Raw genomic sequence first — 21,001 nt, 5'->3', positions numbered from 1 at the left:
ATCATTTTTTAACTTTCCCATTTGATAACCTTGAGCGCCCGACGGCTCATAAGCACCCTGCACCCAGCCGCCAGAGTGCCGCTGGAAGTGCAACTTCTACCTTGCTCTACTTCCACACTTGCCCTGAGTAAGTGACCCGGAGCTCAGCACCCACAGTCTCATGGCCTGCTTGCTGGCGGCCACCAACCAAAGACCTCCTACCTTCCATTGGATTGTATTGGGCCTACTCTGCAACTGACTGCCCCTGTGCCGCGGAGGGTGTAACTACTGTACCTTTCTGACCCTGGGAGACCCCGGAGTCTATGCCTAGAACCTTAACTCCACCAGTCGAGTACTCCTCTAAAAGCCGATAACTCATTTTCCTTCCATAGGTTAACATTGACTAGTTTCACTTGAAATTTCTTCTAAGTGTGTAGTTTTGAAACTTTGAAATATTCATCTAAATCATCCGAATAACTAATTTCGAATTACTCGCTTGGGGTCAGGAGAGAAGCAGTATTGTACCTTTCAGCCCAGTACTGAACCGAGAAAGTAATCCTAACTGTACTTACCCATAACCTGAATTTTCTTCCATAGGAAACCATTGACTGTTTTTCTGTTAAATTTCTTCTAAGTGTTGATTTTTGCAAACTAGAAATTTTTTAAAAATCACACCAACTATCAAACCGTAATTACTTTCCTGTCTTAGGTGGAGGTCCCAGTGTTGAACCTGGGAGTCCAATACTGGATTACAAAAGTAACGCAAACCTACATTACCTGTGACTTGAATTTCCTTTCATACGATAACCTTGCTTGGTTTTCACTGAAAAGTTTCTAAGTGTCAACTTTGAAACTACATTTATAGTCTTTAAAAATCACAACTGTAACAAACGCTTTTACCTAACTCTTTACAGCCTAGGTCCCAGGACTGAATCCAGGTTCCAGTCCTGTGGTTAGAAAAGTAATCCTTAAAGTAATCAACTGCATTTATGTCGAAAAACCACTGTGCTCAATATTACATTGTGTTTAGAATTGTTGCCTACTGCAACCACTGTAGCTATTGTACTTACGAAGTCTATTGCCTTTTTGCAAAGTAATTACCTTAAGTCACTCATATTGAGAAGTATATTTTGATACCTGTTGGTTCTAAAATAAAACTAGATCTTTTGATATAAAAACAATTGGCCTAGAGTTCAGTTCTTGAGTGTGTGAAAACTTTAGCTGACTGAGTGGGTACAACAAATGGTTTACACTGTTCTCTGATACTGCCTTACTGCTTGACCAAGCTACAACTTTAGAGACTAAGGTTATATCTAACTTTAACCTCTGTCATACCTCTGGGGACCGGGGACTCTATACACACTGTACCTTACTTTGGGCCAGTATATATAGAGCCACTTTCTTACATTGGTGGCAGCGGTGGGATACAAACTTGCATTTGTTGGCCTACTTGGTTACCATCTGATCACACGACAGAACTCATAAATTGCCTTCAGAATTCTGAAATTGGTTTTTCCAAAATACTAAAGTCTTGTCAGGGCCTTGCTTAAAGTCGCATTAGAATTCTTGAAAAAAAGTCACTATAGTCAAGGGTAGAGGGTTAGAACTGTCAGGTTAGAATGTCTCAACAGAACCCAGCTATTAGTGACCTGGACCATGAGGTCGACCTCTCACCTTACTTACACTTGTCTTTCAAGGAATTGAGATCCTTATACAAAATTAAAAATATATCAATGGACCTGCATTCAACCAATCAAGGGCTCCAGGAGCTCCTGGCTGAGTATGCTACAAGACCACCCCTCTGTACTTGGTGATGACCAGTCCGAAGTGGGCGAGGTGTCAGCAGAGGAGGTGGAAATTCTCTCTCCCCCCCCCCCCCCCCCTACCCCCAGTCCATTCTAGGGAGGAGAGGGCCCCATACCCTTTAATCCAAGAAACATTATCTGGGATCCTAGGCCTCACAGGTGGGACATGTCCCAGAGAAAACATTGGGAATATTCCCAGTGAAGAGGGCAGTTTTTTAAACGGAACCAGGGTAGTTAGTTTATAGCAAGAAAACAGTTCCTGTGGCACTCCTTAACGCACGTTTTACAGGTCACAATCCAGATGTCCAAAATACCATATGTCCTGAGGAGACCCAACATCGTAGAGCGGGTCGAAACGCCGTCGACACTGGTTTTTAAAAGCGAACCACAGCTATAGCACTTATTATTGTGTAAAGTTGCTGTTGAAAACTTGAAAATAATTGTCGCTTTTTTCAGCAAAAACTATGTGAAACCTTGTAAATATTCACTGTTAGTCACTAAATTACTAGGTTCATGCCTCACTTGGGACACTTATTCACAACCCTGTTTTATACTTTCCTGTTTCTTGATAAATGTTATATATATGTATATATAAAATAATACAAACTCGTATCCTCAAACAGATGTTCTAGTGTCTGGCTCCTCTTTCTATGACATCAACCTAATCCTTTTTTGCATTGCGATAGCGCACATATACGATTATGATTAGTTATATAGTATTCCACAGGAACCATTGTTTTCTTGCTATTATCAGCCCTATAGGGGAAGAACTTTGATCCCTCCAAGGCCTATTGTAACAACTGTAAGAAGTTGGGACATTTAAAACTATAGACAAAAATTGCCCCCACAAGGCCCCTAAGGCACCCAGTACAGCTACTCCTGGGGCAGTAAGTCTACAAACGGGATCAGAGGAGTGCCCAAAACAAGTCTGGGAATAAACTCGAGTTTCCTTGGGGGAAGTTGAGTTTGCCACTGTAGTTGTGTTGCCACCCAACTTGAAAAAGTATTTGCAATACCCTTACATTAATGGAACTAGGATAGACCTGATGGATGCAGGTGCCAGTGTCATTATGGTGAGAAATACACTGGGTTCCCAAGAGCAATACCTGATTGGGAAAACTCACCCAGTCACCAATGCTGACAGTGTTACTACTATTCATCCTTTGGCTATGGGGGGGCGGGGGGGTTACTGGCCTGAATCAGGATTTGCCAGCTGACTGTCTGCTTGGAAATGACCTAGAAACTTCAGCCTGGGCTGGGGGTGAGCAAGTAATCCATGCAGCCATGCTGGGTATCCCTGAATTGGTGTGTGCAAACAAGAGCACAGAGCAAAAAGGAGGGTGAACAAGTAGGTCTGGAGCCTGAAAGTATGGCCTCACCAACCAAGAGAAAAAACAAGAAGACTGGGGGACCAGCTTCTGCACAGGGACCCCCGAGTGCAAGGGATAATAAATTATACACTGGAATTTGTGCAGGTTTATTATACTGAAATCTTTGCTACCAAACATCCCAGGAATCAGTAAAGCCATTATGTTGCTAGAACTTATAATGACCAATTTCTCGACCATATATTTAGTATGGCTAGTACTGCGCAATTATAATATCTAAGAAAGGACTTTGGATATTATAGGGGCCTGTCTGTTCATGCATATGTGTCCTCACATGAAGTATATTGTGTAGGAGGCTGCCTATGTATTATATCAAAGTGAGGTATAGTGTGCAGAGTCCAGTGGAACACCAAAGGTAGGCAGAAATTAGCTGATAGCACCTTACACTCGATTTGTGGTAGTGTGGTCTAGCACTAAGGCTGTTTCAGAGGGTAGTGTTCAGCATTTGTTGTACACACTCAATCAGCAAATGATATCACATATCAAAGACTGAACTTCAGACCAATTGGTTTTGTATAAAAATATTCTTTTAGTTATTTTATTTTCTAGAACCAAGGAAACCTGGCACAGGTAAGCACTAAATACTTTGCAGTAGTAATGCAGTTTGTAAACCATTTGAATTGCAATTGTATATGCACTGTTTTGATTACAGTAGAGCCACTAGTAATGATTTTGGTATACTGTACTTATACTTTGTATTGGCTTTTTAGTAGAATGTCCTGTAGATTACTTTTCTTACACAGTGCAGTATACTTCGATACTGCACTGGAATATTTCCTGTAAACTGGTAAGTAAATGTGTTTTTGTTATTTAGTTGTTAAAGGGTTTCTTATATTTTCCAAATCCACACTTAAGAAGTTGTCATAGAAAAACAGTCAATGTTATCCTATAGAGGAAAATAGGGTTATCGGTTCAAAGGTAAGTTTTCGGTTGTGGGAGTTGGTATTCTGTGGTTCGACTCTGGTCCCCCAGGGTTAAGGACGCACTCTTGTTACACCCTCAGCTGCACTAGGGTGGCTGGGTGCAGAGTACTGAGGCCCAATGTTATCCAATGGGGGATAGGGGGCCTCCAGTCGGTGACTGCTTAAGAGCAGGCCACTGGGTTGTGGGAGCAAAGCTCCTGGACTTAAGCTCCAGGCAAATGGGGGTTCGTCCGCACAAAAGGTGCACCCTCAGCAGCACTGGGGCGGCCGGGTGTAGAGTGCTGTTTTTGCGTTGGGTGCAGAGTGCTGTTTTTGCGTTGGGTGCAGAGTGCTGTTTTTGCGTTGGGTGCCCTGTAGCTTTCAATGGGGAGTCTTCGGTGTGCAAACACACTGCAGGCTCAGGGATGAAGGTCTTCTGGGTATGACCATCACTTGGAGAGGTAAGTTGGGATGCTGGGGGTTGGTTAGGCACCGTCGGTTGGGCCACACAAGGCCGTAGGCCATCTGCTGCAGGGGTGCCTTTTAGGGTCGGATCTTCTTACCAGCTCCTGGTTTCGTTTGGGGGAACCTTCTGGTTAAATGCTGAAGGCGTCAGCGGGAGGCTTGAGGCAGGTCAGGGGTCACCAGATCTCTGGTCAGGATCGCCGGGGAGACCTCCTCATGTTGTTGGGCCACTTTAACTCTGGCCTTGTGAGTCTGGTGCAGAGTGGTGCACACTTGCGGATCCTGCCAGAGCTGGAGTCTGTTGGTGAACAAATCCGGTCTTCACTGAAGACAGTCTTTTCTTTTGAATGCAGGGCAGGTCCTCCGGGTTCTTAAAGCTGCTAGCTGCAGGACACACCAGCGTTTCGCTTCTGCAGTTTCAAGTTGGGGACAGGCCGGTAGGGCTGGGGCCAAATCAGTGGGCGGCGCCCTTGTTAGCTTCAGCACAGATATTTGGTCCTTTTTTTCTGGTTTCTTACCTCAGGAAGCAAAGTTGGGGTGCCCCCTAATTACTAGGTTTATGGGCGTTACAGGTAAGTAAAGGTTGGGACTAATGGGTCCCTTTCTTGGGGTGGGTACACCCCCTATTATGCCACCCTCCAGTGGGAGGGGGACGCGCATACCGACTTGCTAGTTTCCTGCCTTTTTTCTTTTGGACTCCTGCCTTCTCCTGACAATCTCCAGGCTGGTCTCTGGCGGATTCTTTATCCCAGCCAGACTCTCCAACCCTCGCGCCTGCGTATTAGCGGACTGCCGGGCACTTCAACCCCCATTAGGCAGCGCGGCCACGCAAGAAGAGCCACGAGAGGACCCAGGCCACCATAAAAACACTCTGGAGCCCCCGCAGCGCGGGACGTGCGCGGGCTCGCCCGGGCCAAGGGCGGGCCCGTCCTTGCCAGTCTGTAGCCGTGTGAGGTCGGGCCGGGCTCATTCTCTTGGATTTCTCTTTGAGAACTCCACGCTTTTGGAAAATAATTGGCAGTAAGACTTCATTATTCAGTTATCTTTCTTTGTGATTCCTTCCCCTGAACGTATTTTTGAGCTGTGGTGTACGTGACTTTTACATACTAGCATTAATCCTGCTCGTATTGTTTGTTATGCCAAAGTCTGGATATTAATTCACATAGTATTGAATTTAACTAACGTATCCAGGCGTGGGCATAAGGAAAATAACTAGTCCAAAGTTGTGTTGCAAAAAGGAATTCATTAGTCTCACAGCAATCATTAATAAACTATGGGGCTATGGGGGCCTTGAATAAACAGATCTCGTCTGTAGAGGAGTCAATATAGGCCAGTCTACCACCAAGTCAAATCACCATGAAGTCCAGGTGTCACTTATTCAGGTCGCGGCCCCAATTCCTGCTTCAAAGTGGTGTTTACAACACATTCCTGAAGAGATTTCAATAAGTGATCCTGATTCCCTATTGCAACCTCCCCAGAAAAAACAGAAGAACCCTCCCCCCTCTGGTGGAGAGCGCACGTCCTAGCAAAGTTTTAGGATTGGAGGGTAGGAATACCTCTGGACGGGCGAAGCCTACGAAATCGATTAATAAAGGACGGATGAAATTAGGAGTAATAAAAGGTTCCGATAAAGGCAAAGAAGAGAATGGAAGAACCCTTGACGTGCTAACCAATGACCTTACGAATCTGACTATACTGGTGGAAAGATTAGATCTTTACCTCAGTGAACTTGGGACCAACTGAGGGATAGATCAACCCTTATAGAAAATCACATCTCTAGTAATAGTCAGAATGGCTGCACTACTGCTGGTAACCTTGAACATAGGGGGAAGGTTGAGAAGAATAACACTGAGTCAGGACACATAAGTACCTCGGCTAGAGGCCATTCTAAGACTAAGGACAAGGTACTCTTAACAACAGGAGTTCAATTTCCAAAATCAGGAGTTAATGATATAATAATGGTTCCCCATACACAGCTTAAGGCGAATAACTTGACGACAATATCAGTAGCTGATCTAAGGGATGGGGGGGGGGGAACAACGAGTTTACCAAAAAGACCAACTCTACTGCAATGTCTCCTCCAGAACTCCCACACTAGACCTTTCACCTCTTCAGGCCAAATGTGGGACAATCCTAGTACAGATGTATTACTCCATCTTCCCCCGGAGGCTACTCCTTCTATAATAGTTCTGGCAAACGCTCCTAAAAAAGGCCTTTCGGAGGATGAATCCTGGGAGTCACTCAGAAATAAATCACTTCATTGGCTGGGTAGGAGGACGGGGTTAACTGATTTATTTTTTGGAGAATTTAAGATGGCAAGAAGGGTTTAGTGGGTGGGAAATTCCGGGAAATCGTTGTCCGGAGACTGCATTATTTTAACATTCAGATCCTCGGTACTGGTTAAGAAAATACTCTGGGAAGCTGGAAATGATTTCCTAAACAAGAGAGGGATAAGTATCCTCCCGCTTGGATTTTTTCATCCTCCTACAACTAGGCTCCCGAATTATTTTAAATTTAGAAATACTATGCCAATCCTGGGTGAACGTTATGGCATCCCAACAATTAACAGATTCAACTTGCTATCTGGCCTGGATGGAACTGATTGACTGGCCAACCTTAACCATAGTTCCCCGGGCCTTTTGGGAGATTTAAAACTCAGGAAAAAATCAGGCAGACTATCCGCCTACAATTTCTCGGGCGTCGCCACCCGAGGACCATAAGTGATTTAAACTCCCCTAATTTGTATAATCCAGTTACAATGGAGAATTGCGGTGTGTCACCACATGTGGAAGTGGTCTCAGAAAAAGAAGGGATTGGTATTATGGAAAGTCCCCTTTTAGGTGGAGAGCCAAATGATCAGCCCTTGACGTGTTTGGATCTTCCGGACGTTCAAGCACTTAAAATATTATTCTGGAACGTAGCTGGTCTCCGTTCCAAAATGATCAATGACATCTTGCTTAGATTTGTGGGGGAATTAGACGTCCTCTGTCTGCAGGAGACGTGGGCTACTTCACCAATCCACATGGAGGGGTATAAAATGTATTTTACATCCGCGATTCCTTCACCCTCTGGGAGAGCTAAAGGGGGTTTGATAATCTTTATTTCCAACCTTATTAAGATTAAGGAAATTACTATGTTTAGAACGGACCCCAATTTCCAAATTAGAAAGTTAAATATGAATAAAAGAGGTACATATATCCTGGTGAATTTTTATACTCTCCACCAGGCTCAATTACTGGCAACCGTAAAAGATATTTCTCTTTCACTTCAAGAACTACATAATTTGCACTTTAAAAATTCCTTGACATTATGGGGGGGTGACATCAATTTAACACTCTGTACCCGTAATAATAAGAAATCAAATTGTGGTATCCAGGATGAGAATAAAAACACATTCGCTCATTTTCCTCACACACCAATTGGGGACTATTTAAATGAAACACTGTTCGTCCTGGATTTTTGGGCTGGCAAATGATTTAGTGGTGCCTGTAGTCTCACTTAACCACACTTTTAACGGGAGGAGAGCCTCAAGTATTATAGATTTTACTTTTGTTTCATGTAATGCAGCGTCCCACATTCTGAATTTTAGTACTCGAAACAAGCGATAATTTTCCGAATAGCATCTCAGTATCTCTTCTGTACAATATAGATAAGCGAAACTCATTAAGGAAATATGGGCAAGGATCCTTAACCCTAGACAAAATAAATGGGTACTCGTTAAAATGGGATAAAGTAGATCCTTTTGTGTTTACCACCGAGGTTGTGAAGAAGTCCTGATCATTTATTAAGAACTGTTTAGATTCTACTGCTACCAATAAAGAGATATTGGATATTTTTCTAAATAATTACTAATGTAGTAAAACTAGCATTGAGTAGAAAATTGAATGAGGGTAAGGGAAAAACCAAAGGATGGTTTATGGTACTTGTACAAAAGCTTATTCAAATCTTAAAGCCCTACAAAAAACAGACAAACAAGTAATAGCTAATTTTGAAGGGAATACAATCAGGCCATAAAGCACAGGAAAACCGAGCAGAAAAAGGAACTGTGGATTCAACTACATAATGGCTGTAAAATGAAAGACGGCACGACTTTCTCAAACTATTAAGTCCCCCAACCCCCCGCCCCCTTCCTTTCAGAAGTAAGGGATATTCCAAAAGTAGACATAGCAATTGATGAAGCTCTTTGGGTCTAACATTTCACAGGGATTTTTAATAGATCGACCCATGACTATTTGGTCCAAAATGTTGAGGAAATAACCAGCACACATCCCGCGCAATCAGTCTTCCCAATAGATCTTGGAATCACCCACTTGGAAGTTGAGTGAGCTTTGTTAGCTAGTAGGGGGAAGGGAAGGCCCCAGGCCCAGATGGGGTCCCAGTAGACCTATTTAAGTTCAATCTGGAACTGTGGACCCCATTACTGACCAGTGTCATCAAAGCATTGTGTGTTACGGGGCTTATAAAATCATGGTAGGAATCTATTCCGGTTCCAGTTTTTAAAAAGGGTGATCGCCAGTTTCCATCTTGCTACTGCCCAATATCCCTACTAGTCTCCCTAGGTAAAACAATGGGGAGGATTATTCTTGAACGATTGCAGCAATGGGCAGGCGACAACAATAAGCTAAGTGACATCCAATTCGTGTTCAGAGAAGGATTGGGTACTACGGACCAAGTTTTAAATTTGACCCTCCTCACTGGAGTTTTTATCTAGGAACCTGAATCAATATTACCATTTTATGCCCTTACACGGTTATAATCAATAAATATCCCTATAATGGCATAAGTCAGATACATATTTCAGTAAATCGCCCTTGCAGCCCAAGGAACGGCAAAAGCTACTTCCTTCGATTCCTAGAAAGCACAACGAGTTTTCAACACACCAAACCTCCAGCAACCTGGGAAATCCCCGCTTGCTTTGTTTTGATTTGTAATAGAACTCCTGCAAGCACTGTAAGAACCGCCAGTTCTTAGTGACCTCTTTATTGACGTCTTATGTCCAAGCCTTACGTCAAACTCGGCACCTTTCAGGTATAAATATACCAACGTTGCCTTAAGCAAACACACAGCGGTGGTTCTGGGGCAGAGCAGCTAATCTACTTGCAGAGAGCCCAGCAGACGCGGTGAGCCCACGGACGCCGCCCCTCCTCTTTGATGCGCTGAGAAAGATGCTGTCTTTTCTCCTGCCGAGAAAATCCAGCTCTGGCGTTTCCAGCCTACCCTTGCGGGTGACTGGGATATCGAGTCCTGAGAGAGAGATACCAGACCTCCTACATTCTATTCCCAAGGTACAGGGCTGACTAAACCCTTAGAGAGAATTCTTGAGTCAGATTCTTGGCAAAAACCCTACTCAACTCAAACTGCTACTTACTCCTTCCCACGTATTAGGCTTGGGTCAGGTACACCGGGGTAGGCCTATTTTAGAAGCACCAGTTGAGCACGTTAGCCTATGTATATATATATATATATTATCCATTTTAAAGTGTCTTATGGCTAAGAAACCATATCAATGCTTTTACAGTATTATTTCATAATACTCCTTTTACTGTACGTACTTTACTTTATATTAAGTATTGCAATTGTGGCAATTCATTTCTCTTGCATGAGAAGGAAGACTGCTCAATAAATAATACCTTTTTATTGAAAACGCCCGTCTCTCTATTCTCTGCACTCTGGTGAAACTAAGAATGCACATCTGACTGAGTGAAATAGCTGTCTATTGTTTTCACACGACTCTAGAGATTTACTCTTATTCTGAGGGAGCAAAGTTGTCATGTTTATGCGGTTGTCGGAAGCTGAATCCCTTCTTGTCTGAGCCAGGGAAGCGGATCCCTTCCTATTCAGTCTAGAAAGTTTCCATTGACCTCTGAGCTAGCTGGCGCAAACCTAAATTAAGTCTAACATAGTCAGTAGAGACCTAGATGACCTCAGTCCTATGTCTACACTGCTGTTTGTTATACCAATGCGCAGGGCCTATAGGGAAAATAGTAACTACAGTACAATGGGATCCTGCACATGGCTTACGTTTATCTTACTGCAGCATTTGACTGCGTAAGCAACTCTAAACTATGGCTGATCTTGTCTGAAATGGGAGTAGCGCCACCCGTGCTAAATTCCCTACAGGAACTGTATTCCAACGCCACAGCTATGGTGAGGTTCGGTAAGAACGATGAACTCACAGCCTCATTTGGTGTAGAGAGTGGGGTAAGGCAAGGCTGTGTACTGGCGCCCTTCCTGTTCCCTTTATATGCAAATGGATTGGAGCGTGCCATGACCTACCTTTGTTTGACAAACACCATATCTCCGCCCTGTTATATGCCGATGACGCCGTGATTTTAGCCTGAACCCCTGTAGAATTGCAACGCTCCCTGACAAGATACCATCGTTTTATGGCAGAGTTAGACCTTAGAATAAACATCAAGAAAACCTTTGTTATGTCTATCGGACCAGATCTAAGAAAACCAGGGAGATCTTTATTGAAAATACAAAATTAGAGAATACGAAGACCTATCCCTACCTGGGTGTACTAATAGACGACAAATGCTCCTGGATGCAGGCTATTGAAACTAGAAAATTACTTTTCATTAGGGCAACAATAGCACTTGTTAAGTTTGCTCTACGGTTAGGAAAAAAGCCCCCAATGGAATTGATTAACATTTATCGGGCAAAATGTTTAACTAAAGCGACTTACGGAGCGAGGGTGTGGGGTTACAGCAAGGTTGAAGTTAATAATTTTCTGAGGTTTCTCCTTGTTGTACCCCGCACCACCTCAACATACAGCTGCAATCTGGAACTTAGTTTGCCTTATCTTACCGATATAGTCAAAATCCAACCAATCCTCCTGTGTCACCGTATATGGTCCTCTACTAAAACTATTTTTACCCAAGCACTTTTGCAAGATTGCCTTTCTTTGGAATATGGACACAGGATAGGTTGGTTGGCTTATATTAAAGACTTTTTAAATGACTTCGGTCTGATAAGGTAGTATTATTAGCCTACATCAATTACAGAAATTTCTAGAAAGTTTTAAAAAACTGTCTAACCCATCCAGAAAAACTACGGTTGACCACAGAGGCGTCTCAACCTACTGTTCAGCATATCTTAACAATCCAAACCACTTTGAATATGCAGCCATATTTAACGTTCGAATTGAGCCGTTTTGAAAATTTCTTGTTAAACGGCTTTAGGCTGAACATATTTCATCGTTTAGTGTCTTTTCCAACGGTTAATAATTGGTCAGCTACTTTGATGTTGTGTCCTTGTGATGACACTTCGGCTCAATCATCAATTCATGCAGTTGTCTTCTGCAAGTTTTACCAAGATCCCAGGAAACTATGGCTAATTCCCTTATCAAAAATTCTGGGCCTAAGATGATGTTGTCCAGCCTATCTTGGAATGCAACTTTGGAAGATCCTAGCTCTGCATAAAATATAGCCCAATTTTGGAAGCTTTGTATTAGGCATAGGCCAAATTTAGGTTAGGACATGTAACACACTTATTGTAATAATCTGTAAAAAATGTTTTCATATTTTACTGTTGAGTGTTGTTTCTCTACCATCGTTTAGATTATCCGGTGTCATTCTGCTGGTATTGTACTTCAATTTTTAAATTGGAATTGTTTTTAGGATAATCTTTTTTAAATAATGTGTAATGTAAATTTGTATCTGTACTTTTATGGTATTTATATTTTTGAATACCGAAATAAAGGATTTTGATTTGATTGATACTAAGTTTATGGGCGATACAGATAAGTAAAGGTTGGGACTAATGGGTCCCTTTTTTGGGGGTGGGTACACCCCCCTACTATGCCACCCTACAGTGGGAGGGGGGCATATGCCTCTCTGGTTGGCTGGTTACCCCCATTTGCCAGATGGCGTGGACAGTTGTGCTTCACCTTGCCTCCCACACCTGAGATGGAGCTGGTAGAGGTGGGCACACCTCTCTTCCTCACTTGTTTTTCTTTCCGGTTCTCCTGCCCAAAGTGGGGGTTAGAACCAGTGGGGACCATTTGCTGAAAGCAGCAAGTGGCCTGGGGAAGCCCACAAAGGTGGCAAGCCTTTGAAGCTTCCCCTTCGTGGACCCTGCCCATCCTGGGGGAGGAGGGTTGTCGCCTCGTCCCAGGATGTGCATTGTTTCAAGCCCGAGAGCAGCAGGCTCTCGACCCCAGGGGTCCAGGAACACGTCTGGTGGTGAAAGCTGAAGCAGCCACTCTGTCTGTACACAGTGGTAGTTTCTTTTTCAGGGGGAATCTCTAAGATGCCCTCTTTGTGTATTTTTCCTTAAAGCCCACACTGGCATCAGTGTAGATTTAATGTGCTGAGAAATTCGATACCAAACTTCCCAGTTTTCAGTAAAGCCATTATGGTGCTGTGGAGTTTGTAATAAACTCCCAGCACCATATACTCTTAAAAGTAGCACTGCACTGTAGGGCACCCAGCTAGAGTGGTGACTGATCTATTCCAGGGCAGTGGATTGTAGGCATGGCACACAGGGATGTGTGCCATGTCAACTCTTCACTTTATGCACCAAGACACACTGCCTGCAAAGGCAGTTTGTGAGTGTGAAGGTACAGGACCTCTGAGGGTGGCACAATAAGTGCTGCAGCCCATAGGTCTTCCCTGGTCACAGTCCCCTGGGTACCTGTGGTACAATTTACCAAGGGCTGACCTGTGTCCAGAGATGCCAATTGGGTTTGGGTTTCAATGCAGTTTTAGGGAAAGAACATAGGCCCTGGGTACCTGATTAGCAGGAACCCAGGGCACACTCAGTGAAAGCATATCAGCAGTTCAGCAAAAAGTGGGGGCAACCATGCAGAAAAAGGGCACTTTCTCACACATTGCACCCTGCCTTAAGGGTGAAGGACTCCTGAAGTGCTGGGCTGGCATGGCACACAGGGATGTGTGTCACGTCAATTCTTCACTTTTAGCTGCACCACAACATGCAGGCTGGAAAGGCAGGGATGCATGTTTGTGGTGAGAGGTCACTGAGGGTGTGTTAGAAATTGGATTTTTGGTAGACTAGGTCATGTGCCAAAGCCAGGCAGAAACCCCCACTCTAGTCCGGTTAAGGGAGTTACACTCCTAAAATAACCCCTGCTCACCCCCTTGGTAGCTTAGCATGAGCAGTCAGGCTTATCTTGGAGGCAGTGTGTGAAACATTTGCACATAACCAACAGTAATAGTGTAAATACTACAAAAAGACACCACATCAGTTTTGAAATATCCAATATTTTCATATACTTCAGACAAGACCAAAAACTATAAAAATCCACATTACAGTACTTGAAAATCTTCTGTTATCAAAATAACCTTGAAAAACAGTTCCTCGAAGTTGATCACTCCGTACGGGGCTTTCATAGCGTTGTGGGCTTTGCGGGTGCCAGCTATGGTGTCGGGAAGACCTGCAAACAGTACCTTTGAGAAATGCAGGGTGTCTGCGACCTTTCGTTGAGCTTCCGAAAGCATGCCGTCCGCAGGCTTCTGTTCCGGGGGTCGGTGCAGGAGTAGTCTGGGCCCTTGAAGCTACACGCGTTACAGATCGCACTCCTCTCTAAGTCGGGAGCGCTGGCGTCGGCAGGCGCTGGGTGGTGCGGGACGAAGTGCGGCATACGGGGCCCTTGGGTCGCGGTGCGAGCAGCAGCTCGGTGGCGGCGTCAGATGGCGTTGTCGGTGAGACCAGGGTTGCGGTGCTGGCAGGTCGTGGCGCAATCTGCATCGTCGTTGGAGCATTGTCGTCTGGAGTCGATGGTGCTGGCAGTCCAAGGCTACCGTGCGGGATGAGGGTGGTGCGTCATAACATTACGAGCAGTGCCCTCAAATCTCGTTGCAAGCAGCGGCGTCTATTTCGGCATGGAGTAGCGTTGTCTGGGAGGCCAAGGTGTCGTCACGAAGCGGTGCCCATAGGTCCTGGTGCGAGCAGCGGCTGGGTGGTGGCGTCAGCAGGCGGCGTCGGTGAAACCAGGGTCGCGTTGGGGCAGTGCCTTCAGGACACAGTCGTCAGCGGCGTCGTAGACGGCGTCTGGTTGCTTTTTCCTCTGTTGCAGCACAAAACACACAGTCCCCGGTGCTGAGGGCAGAAGAGCTTGAACTCCTTGCTGTTCCTGAGACTTCTTGAACAGGGGGCAAGCTCTACCTCGAGCCCTTTGAGAAACTCACAAAAGTAGATTGCAGAAAGTTCAGTCCAGTCCTTTCCCTGCCCAAGACTGAAGGAGCCACTTCAGGCCAACACAGCAAAGCACACAGTAAAGGGGTAGTTCCTCCTCACAGCTTATCCAGCTCTTCTGGACAGTTTTCTTGATCCAAAAGAGTTCTAAAGTTCAGCGGTCTGAGCACCAATATTTATATTCCCAAATCCTTTGATCTCTTAGGCAGAGTGTCTGTGCCCAGCCACAACCAGTTCTGCCTTCTCTGGTGTGACTTCCTGGCAGGAGTTGGAGATATCATGGTCAGAGGCAGACCAGGCCCTTTGAGGTACAAGGAGATCTCCTCCCCCTTCCCCAATTGCAGCCCATGTCTATTCAGCCCTTTCCTGACCCACCTAGACTATCTGGAGCAGGGGTCTCCAACCAGTTGATCATGAGCTACTGATAGCTTGCTGAGGTCCCGTGAGTAGCTCGCTCCAGCATCCTAGTTTTTTAGCCCTTTTTGGTCATTTTACATTTTTCATCTGTTTTTTTAATACCCGTTGCCCACCCTCACCAAAATCAACTGCTCTGATAGGCTGAATTGAAATTAGCTAGGACGGGCTTAAGAGTACGACGTAGTTAGTCATCTGCGTGATCTCTGCACCACCGTCCTTGCGCAGTCTGGTACCGCGCTTTCAACCTGCGCAACGTGTGCTGGAAGGGGCCGGAAAGTTTGGTAGCTTGTAAGTGGTCTACCTTTTCAAGTCCGTCACCACGTCTCTGATTTGCGTGCAGAGCAGCAGATCAATTGGTAAGTCCTGGCCTCAAAAAGTTGCAGTTTTTTAGTTTTAGTTGCGAGTAGTGGCGGCTGGAGGGGCAGCGAGGGGAAAAAACAACAAGAGCAGTCTGCCTGGCCTGAAAGGGTTATTTTCCCTGCTTGATGTCTCCTACCCCGTGATTCTTACACTCATAATAAAGGCTGTTAAAATTCAGACCAGGTATTAACAGCAATTGAGCAACAGAAATGTACATTTATATATTTGAGGAGACAATTATTCATGGATTCAAAGCAGCTTCTTGAGGTGTGAATGCTGATGCCTGGAGACAGCTGGAGTGCTGCTAGGTTTACGTTACAGAATACCTCGGTTGACTAAAAACTTTCTGGATTTCTCCGTCAGCAGGGGACAAACAGCGTAAATGGAAAAAGATTGGGAGAGCAACTTCAGCTAAGCCCTTAGCGGTGATCTAAGGTGCAGGTTCAGTGCTACATTAAGAACACTGCAGACAGCGGTCTTACATCTCTGCTACAGTATTCAAGAGGACCCCAGGTTGTATGCTGCACCGAGGGTACAACTGGTGGAACAGAAGTGAAGTTTCCCCTCTCGCATTAGTGCAGGACAGAGTCCATGTGCCACCTAAAGGTACCACGAGGGATGTATTTGGTTCAATACCGACATGCCCCTGCTGTCAGAGTTTATCAGATGCCAGTTCCAAATCAAATGTTATATAGAGCGGGAGGAGTGAGGTGTGCCAGGGTCGGACCCCCACCCTCGAACACAAAGGTTTGGAGAGGTACACATCTGGATAAGATGTATCTGATTGTAGCAATGCCATCAACAACAGCTCCGAGGTGCCTCTGACTAGCCCATTCATGGGACAAAAAGCTGTTTAATAGTGTAGAACTAATTCCAGTGAGCAGCGCAGCGCTTTATGAAGAACATTTATATTGGAGAAGGAGGTGATTATGGTGCGTGGAGTCCAGTTGAGAACAGGTTACATATATCTAGTTGTGATGGGCCCTGGGAGCGAGAACGTGTACTAAGAAGCACACTATATATTCTATGATTTGGTTTTATCTCAGATGGGTGTGACGGTGTTGTCCTTTTGAGGTCAAGGACTGGTCAGTTGTCCATGGTACTGCCTGTACTGATTGTTTGATACCACATTCCTAGCCAGGCTGAGAGCTCTTGTGAGATGTTTTGCATTCCGGTTTCATATTTCGGTAACTTTATTTGAAAGGTTCTAATCCAGGATGTGTGAGAGTGAAGAGTAAAGTACTTTTCAGCAGGTTAGCAGGCAGTACTGTGACTACTATGGCTTCCGTGCTTCGTTGCATTGCGAGGGTGTCAAGGGGGGGTCTCTTGTAAAATGCGATAGCTGGCTGGCCTTTAGTAGCTCACAATTTTCGCTGATCAGAAGTAGCTCTCACTACAGAAAAGGTTGTAGACCCCTTATCTGTTGCCACTCCTGCTCCCCAGCCTTCTGTCATCCAAAACCCAGACAGATAATCCACATTCCAGTAGAGGCACACGAGATGACTGAGCCAGAAAATCCCTACTTTCTTAAAGTGGTATTTTCAAACACAGGATGTAAAAATCACCTTCTCTAAAAGATGCATCATTAGATTCTGAGTTTAGGCATACCTAAAATGTATTTTCCTACTCCCTGGGCCGGTTATGTTTACGCCCCATTCTGTCCTATGGGGAACAGGTAGCCTTGCAATAGCGGAAAAAGAAATTGGCAGTAATTCGCTATCAGAACATGCCACACACACCAGGTAATGTCCTACCTTTCACATACACTGCACCCGGCCCACAGGAGTACCTTGGGCCTACCTTAGTGGTGGCGGACATGTAAGAAAAGTTAAGGTGAGGCACTGGCAAGTGTGTGCACTGGCCAAGTCGACTCCGCAATGGCGGGTCTGAGTTAACTTTTTTCAGGGCTACTCATGTGGGTGGCACAATCCGTGCTGCAGGACCACTAGTAGCATTTGATTCACAGGCTCTGGCACACTCAGTGCACTTTACTAGAGACTAACAAGTAAATCAAACAGGCCAATCATGGAAACACCAATCCATAACACAATTTACTACAGGTGCACTTGCACATTACCACGGATCATCAGTGAGAAAAGTGCGCAGAAACACTACGCCAGCAAAAAGTCAAAACCGGGAGGTCAAATTAAAAACTCATGGGAAGCACGTCAAAAGATGCCAAGTCTAACAGGGTGGCATAATACATGCTGAAGCCCCCAGAGGCCTTTCCTTAACTACCACAGCTTACAAGGGCCAGAGTTTTGCCAACTGTGCAAACAATGGTACAGTTTAGAGAAAAAACACAGTCCCTGGGAACCTGATTGGCACATACCCAGGTCACACTCAAAGTGCATCTGGTATGTGGCAGAAAGTTAGGGGGCAGCCATGGAAAAATGGCACTTTCCTACCCCATGACAGTGTTTTTAAGCCAATAGCTTGCAAGTCTTTTTCTTCGACTTAGATGTTCGTCATTAGTGTGGTGCTAAGCTTTCATGTCTATGTACAATGTAATTGGGGTGGCGGGCCTGACTGGCGATGAAATTGGTGGTCACCTAATTGCTAGTTCTTACGCTGTGGGAGTCTTTTGACAGTCATCTCGTTGTATGGGACACCATCCTTGACTGTCCTTTAATTTAGAGTCCCCTCTATTTCAGAAGGAAATCGCACCTCTTGTTGAATTGAAAAGAAAAACTTTTTCTTTAAGAATAACCCTAACCCACCTGAGTTTCCCCTTGGTAGCATTATTCATCATATAGTCCATTCCTGTCCTTTACGGACGATGGCCTGCTGCTACCTACGAATATACGGAAGCACTTAATAGGTGTACAGGGACACTTTTTTTTCTATGTGGTCTTTTTATGAAGATGGAGTGGGTTTTGGAAGTGAACATAAAAAATATCAAAATAGTAGGACAAAAACAACTTTATTTTCTACCCCTAATTGATATGCTAAAATCTGGGGACAAGCGGGAAATGCTAGAGGTGTGATTACCTACTGTTTCCCTGGTTGGTAGACTAGTTTCAAGCCCTAACCCCAAGGCTTTTCTTCAGGACCTCAAAGAAGAAAGGATGCTCCCACTCCTGATGTTGCTAATAGCACAGTTAGTGATGAACAAAAATAAGAAAAGAAATGTTTACAGCACCTAATTGGTCTGTTTTTAAATCTCAAAAATCATGATCAGAGACCTACACTGGGCCTCATGAGTCCAACATCGGAGCCTCGAGTGAGCAAGTCTGGTTTGCTGAAGGGGAGTAGCCTTGGGGAATGTTGACTACAGGCATCCCTTCAACTCCTCGAAGGGCTCATGAATTTAACAGGAATAAACTGAGGGAAACCTTAGAATGATTGAGCAGAAGGCTTATACCATCTGTTATTAGCCCTGTGCCACTCTGTTGTCTTTATTGAAGTTTCGCATATTCATATGCTAACAATGAATACTTGAGTTTACCATTCTACTGTTTTAAAGTATTGTAGCATTTATTGATTTGCAAACATATTGTTTAATGATGGACTTAGTAGTAGTAGAAATGGGAGTTGCGTTCATTTAGTTTCATAAACAAATCAATGAAGGCTGCCAGACCAATTTATATTCTCTCCACCAGTTTGTAGAAATGTAGTTTGGTTGGCTGTGACTCAAGTGTTTGCATGTTTCGAGTTTCTGAACCACACTGACTTGATAACTCCTGAAATATATTTGTATTCTCATGGTGTTTCAAGCTGGCTTCCTGTAGTTGCTGAATAGAACATCTGGAATGGTGACTTGCTAACTGAGTAACTGTTCTCATTCCTCTTTTCTAGGTGAAGAGTAACAGCATGGTGGGAGGACCAGATCCCTACCTAAAAGAGTTCGGCATTGTGGTTCACAATGAAATGACTGAGCTTACGGGAAGAGTGTTACCAGCTCCTATGTTGCAGTATGGTGGCAGAGTAAGCTAACTTCCAGGAGAGCAGGTGTTTAGAATACCTGCCCTCTTACCCTTTGATTTGTGGGATTTTTACCAAGAGAAAACCCCCCACCCTCAGCCCCTTCCCGAACCAGTAAGCCGAACCAGAAAAAGTGCATTTACGATTCTCAGTCACTTATTTCCCTTACGTTAGCTTTGTGTTTGTATATACAGCTGTGGTGATGCACATTTCAGTCTAAAGTTGCCCTTTTTAAAATTTATTTCCAGAACAAAACTGTAGCAACACCAAATCAAGGTGTATGGGACATGCGTGGGAAGCAGTTCTATGCTGGTATTGAGATCAAAGTCTGGGCCGTTGCTTGTTTCGCTCCACAGAAACAATGTAGAGAAGACTTGCTGAAGTGAGTATTGTCTCCGTATCTGATGTAATTCTCTAAATAAACAATCCAATGCTTCCAGTAGCTGGCCGACTTATCAATGAGTGCAGTTGCCTGTAAGTCACACCATTCAAATTGAAGGTAAAAAGCTGGGACTGGATAAAGGTGCTTTGAAAAAAAAGTTTAAGCTCATGTGACCATCTAGCAATGTGTACCTTTAATACATGGGTTCCGCGGGCCACAACGTTTGATCTTTGGTGTGACCGAGGGCCACACTGATGCCAGCTGGGTGAGGGGGGTATAAAGTTGGTTTAGTTGAAGTGAAGCATGTATATGTAGTGGCTGAACTCAATTGCGCAATGTGAAACCAGAAAACCTGGGATGAATCGCAGCTTTTCCACTTAAAACGATTGTCCAGGTTCACACAATTGGGTCATCTGAATTTCCCTCCTTTTTCTTCATTATCCCATATAAGAGGACCTCGAAAACATGACTTCAGGATGCGTTCTGTACGAAAAAATCTCTTGTGCTTGGATGTAATCACTAATGGCATCGTTGGGAGGGGGGAACATCGGGGGTCAGAACTATGAAGCGTGGGAGAGGTGTGGCGCCGTGGGCAGGGCGACGGACGCTGGAATCTGGGGATCACGGTTCGATCCCAGGCATCGGCGGCAGATTAGCCCATTACCATGTGTCTCTGGGCAATAGCTTGCTTAATATTCCTGACAGCCCCCAGCGCCTGGAGACCCTTACAGGTGATTTTTTGCTCTTTACAAATGTTGAGGGTTATTATGAATGTTCTGAAATTCATGTTTGAAAACCAACACTTTAAAAATTATACTTGTGAATGCACTGCTATAATTTGAGTTATTATTGGTTGAATGGTTCTACAGGTCAATTAAATACTTTTTGAGTTTTGGAAAAAACTATCAGTTCGAGGCATATGAGCTGTAGATTGCATACTGTAGCATCGATCGCCATCTGGTGTTGGGCTCTGATTTTTTAACTTGGTTATTGTAGAAGTTTTTTAGTCATGAGATAGGTGACTCCTCTTTTGGTTAGTAGTGCGCATGGGCATCTACTTCATCTCCAGATTGTTTTTTTCCGCTATCGGTTCGGATGAAACTTGCTCGCTCGGGCTCGGCACTGTATTTCCGGAACTTTTTCGACGCGCAACCTATCATCTTTGACGGTGTTCTCTCGTTCGCGTGCCTGTGATGCGCTGATTTATATTTCTCAATTCCG

The 21,001-nt window shown here is 44.5% G+C and overlaps 1 protein-coding gene across 2 annotated transcripts in view; it reads left to right on the top strand.

Annotated features, from left to right (window-relative positions):
• Positions 1-21,001, top strand: part of AGO4 (argonaute RISC component 4) — a 464,331-nt gene that overhangs the window by 227,052 nt on the left and 216,278 nt on the right. For both annotated transcript variants that reach the window (XM_086956500.1, XM_086956502.1), the window contains exons 10-11: positions 19,273-19,401; positions 19,647-19,780. In XM_086956500.1, coding sequence (XP_086812626.1) covers positions 19,273-19,401; positions 19,647-19,780 — 263 coding nt within the window. The remainder of the gene's footprint in view (positions 1-19,272; positions 19,402-19,646; positions 19,781-21,001) is intronic.

Source organism: Lissotriton vulgaris, chromosome 2_1 (assembly GCF_964263255.1).
Source record: "Lissotriton vulgaris chromosome 2_1, aLisVul1.2, whole genome shotgun sequence".
Taxonomy (NCBI): Eukaryota; Metazoa; Chordata; class Amphibia; order Caudata; family Salamandridae; genus Lissotriton; species Lissotriton vulgaris.
This window is presented reverse-complemented; position numbering and strand designations above follow the sequence as displayed.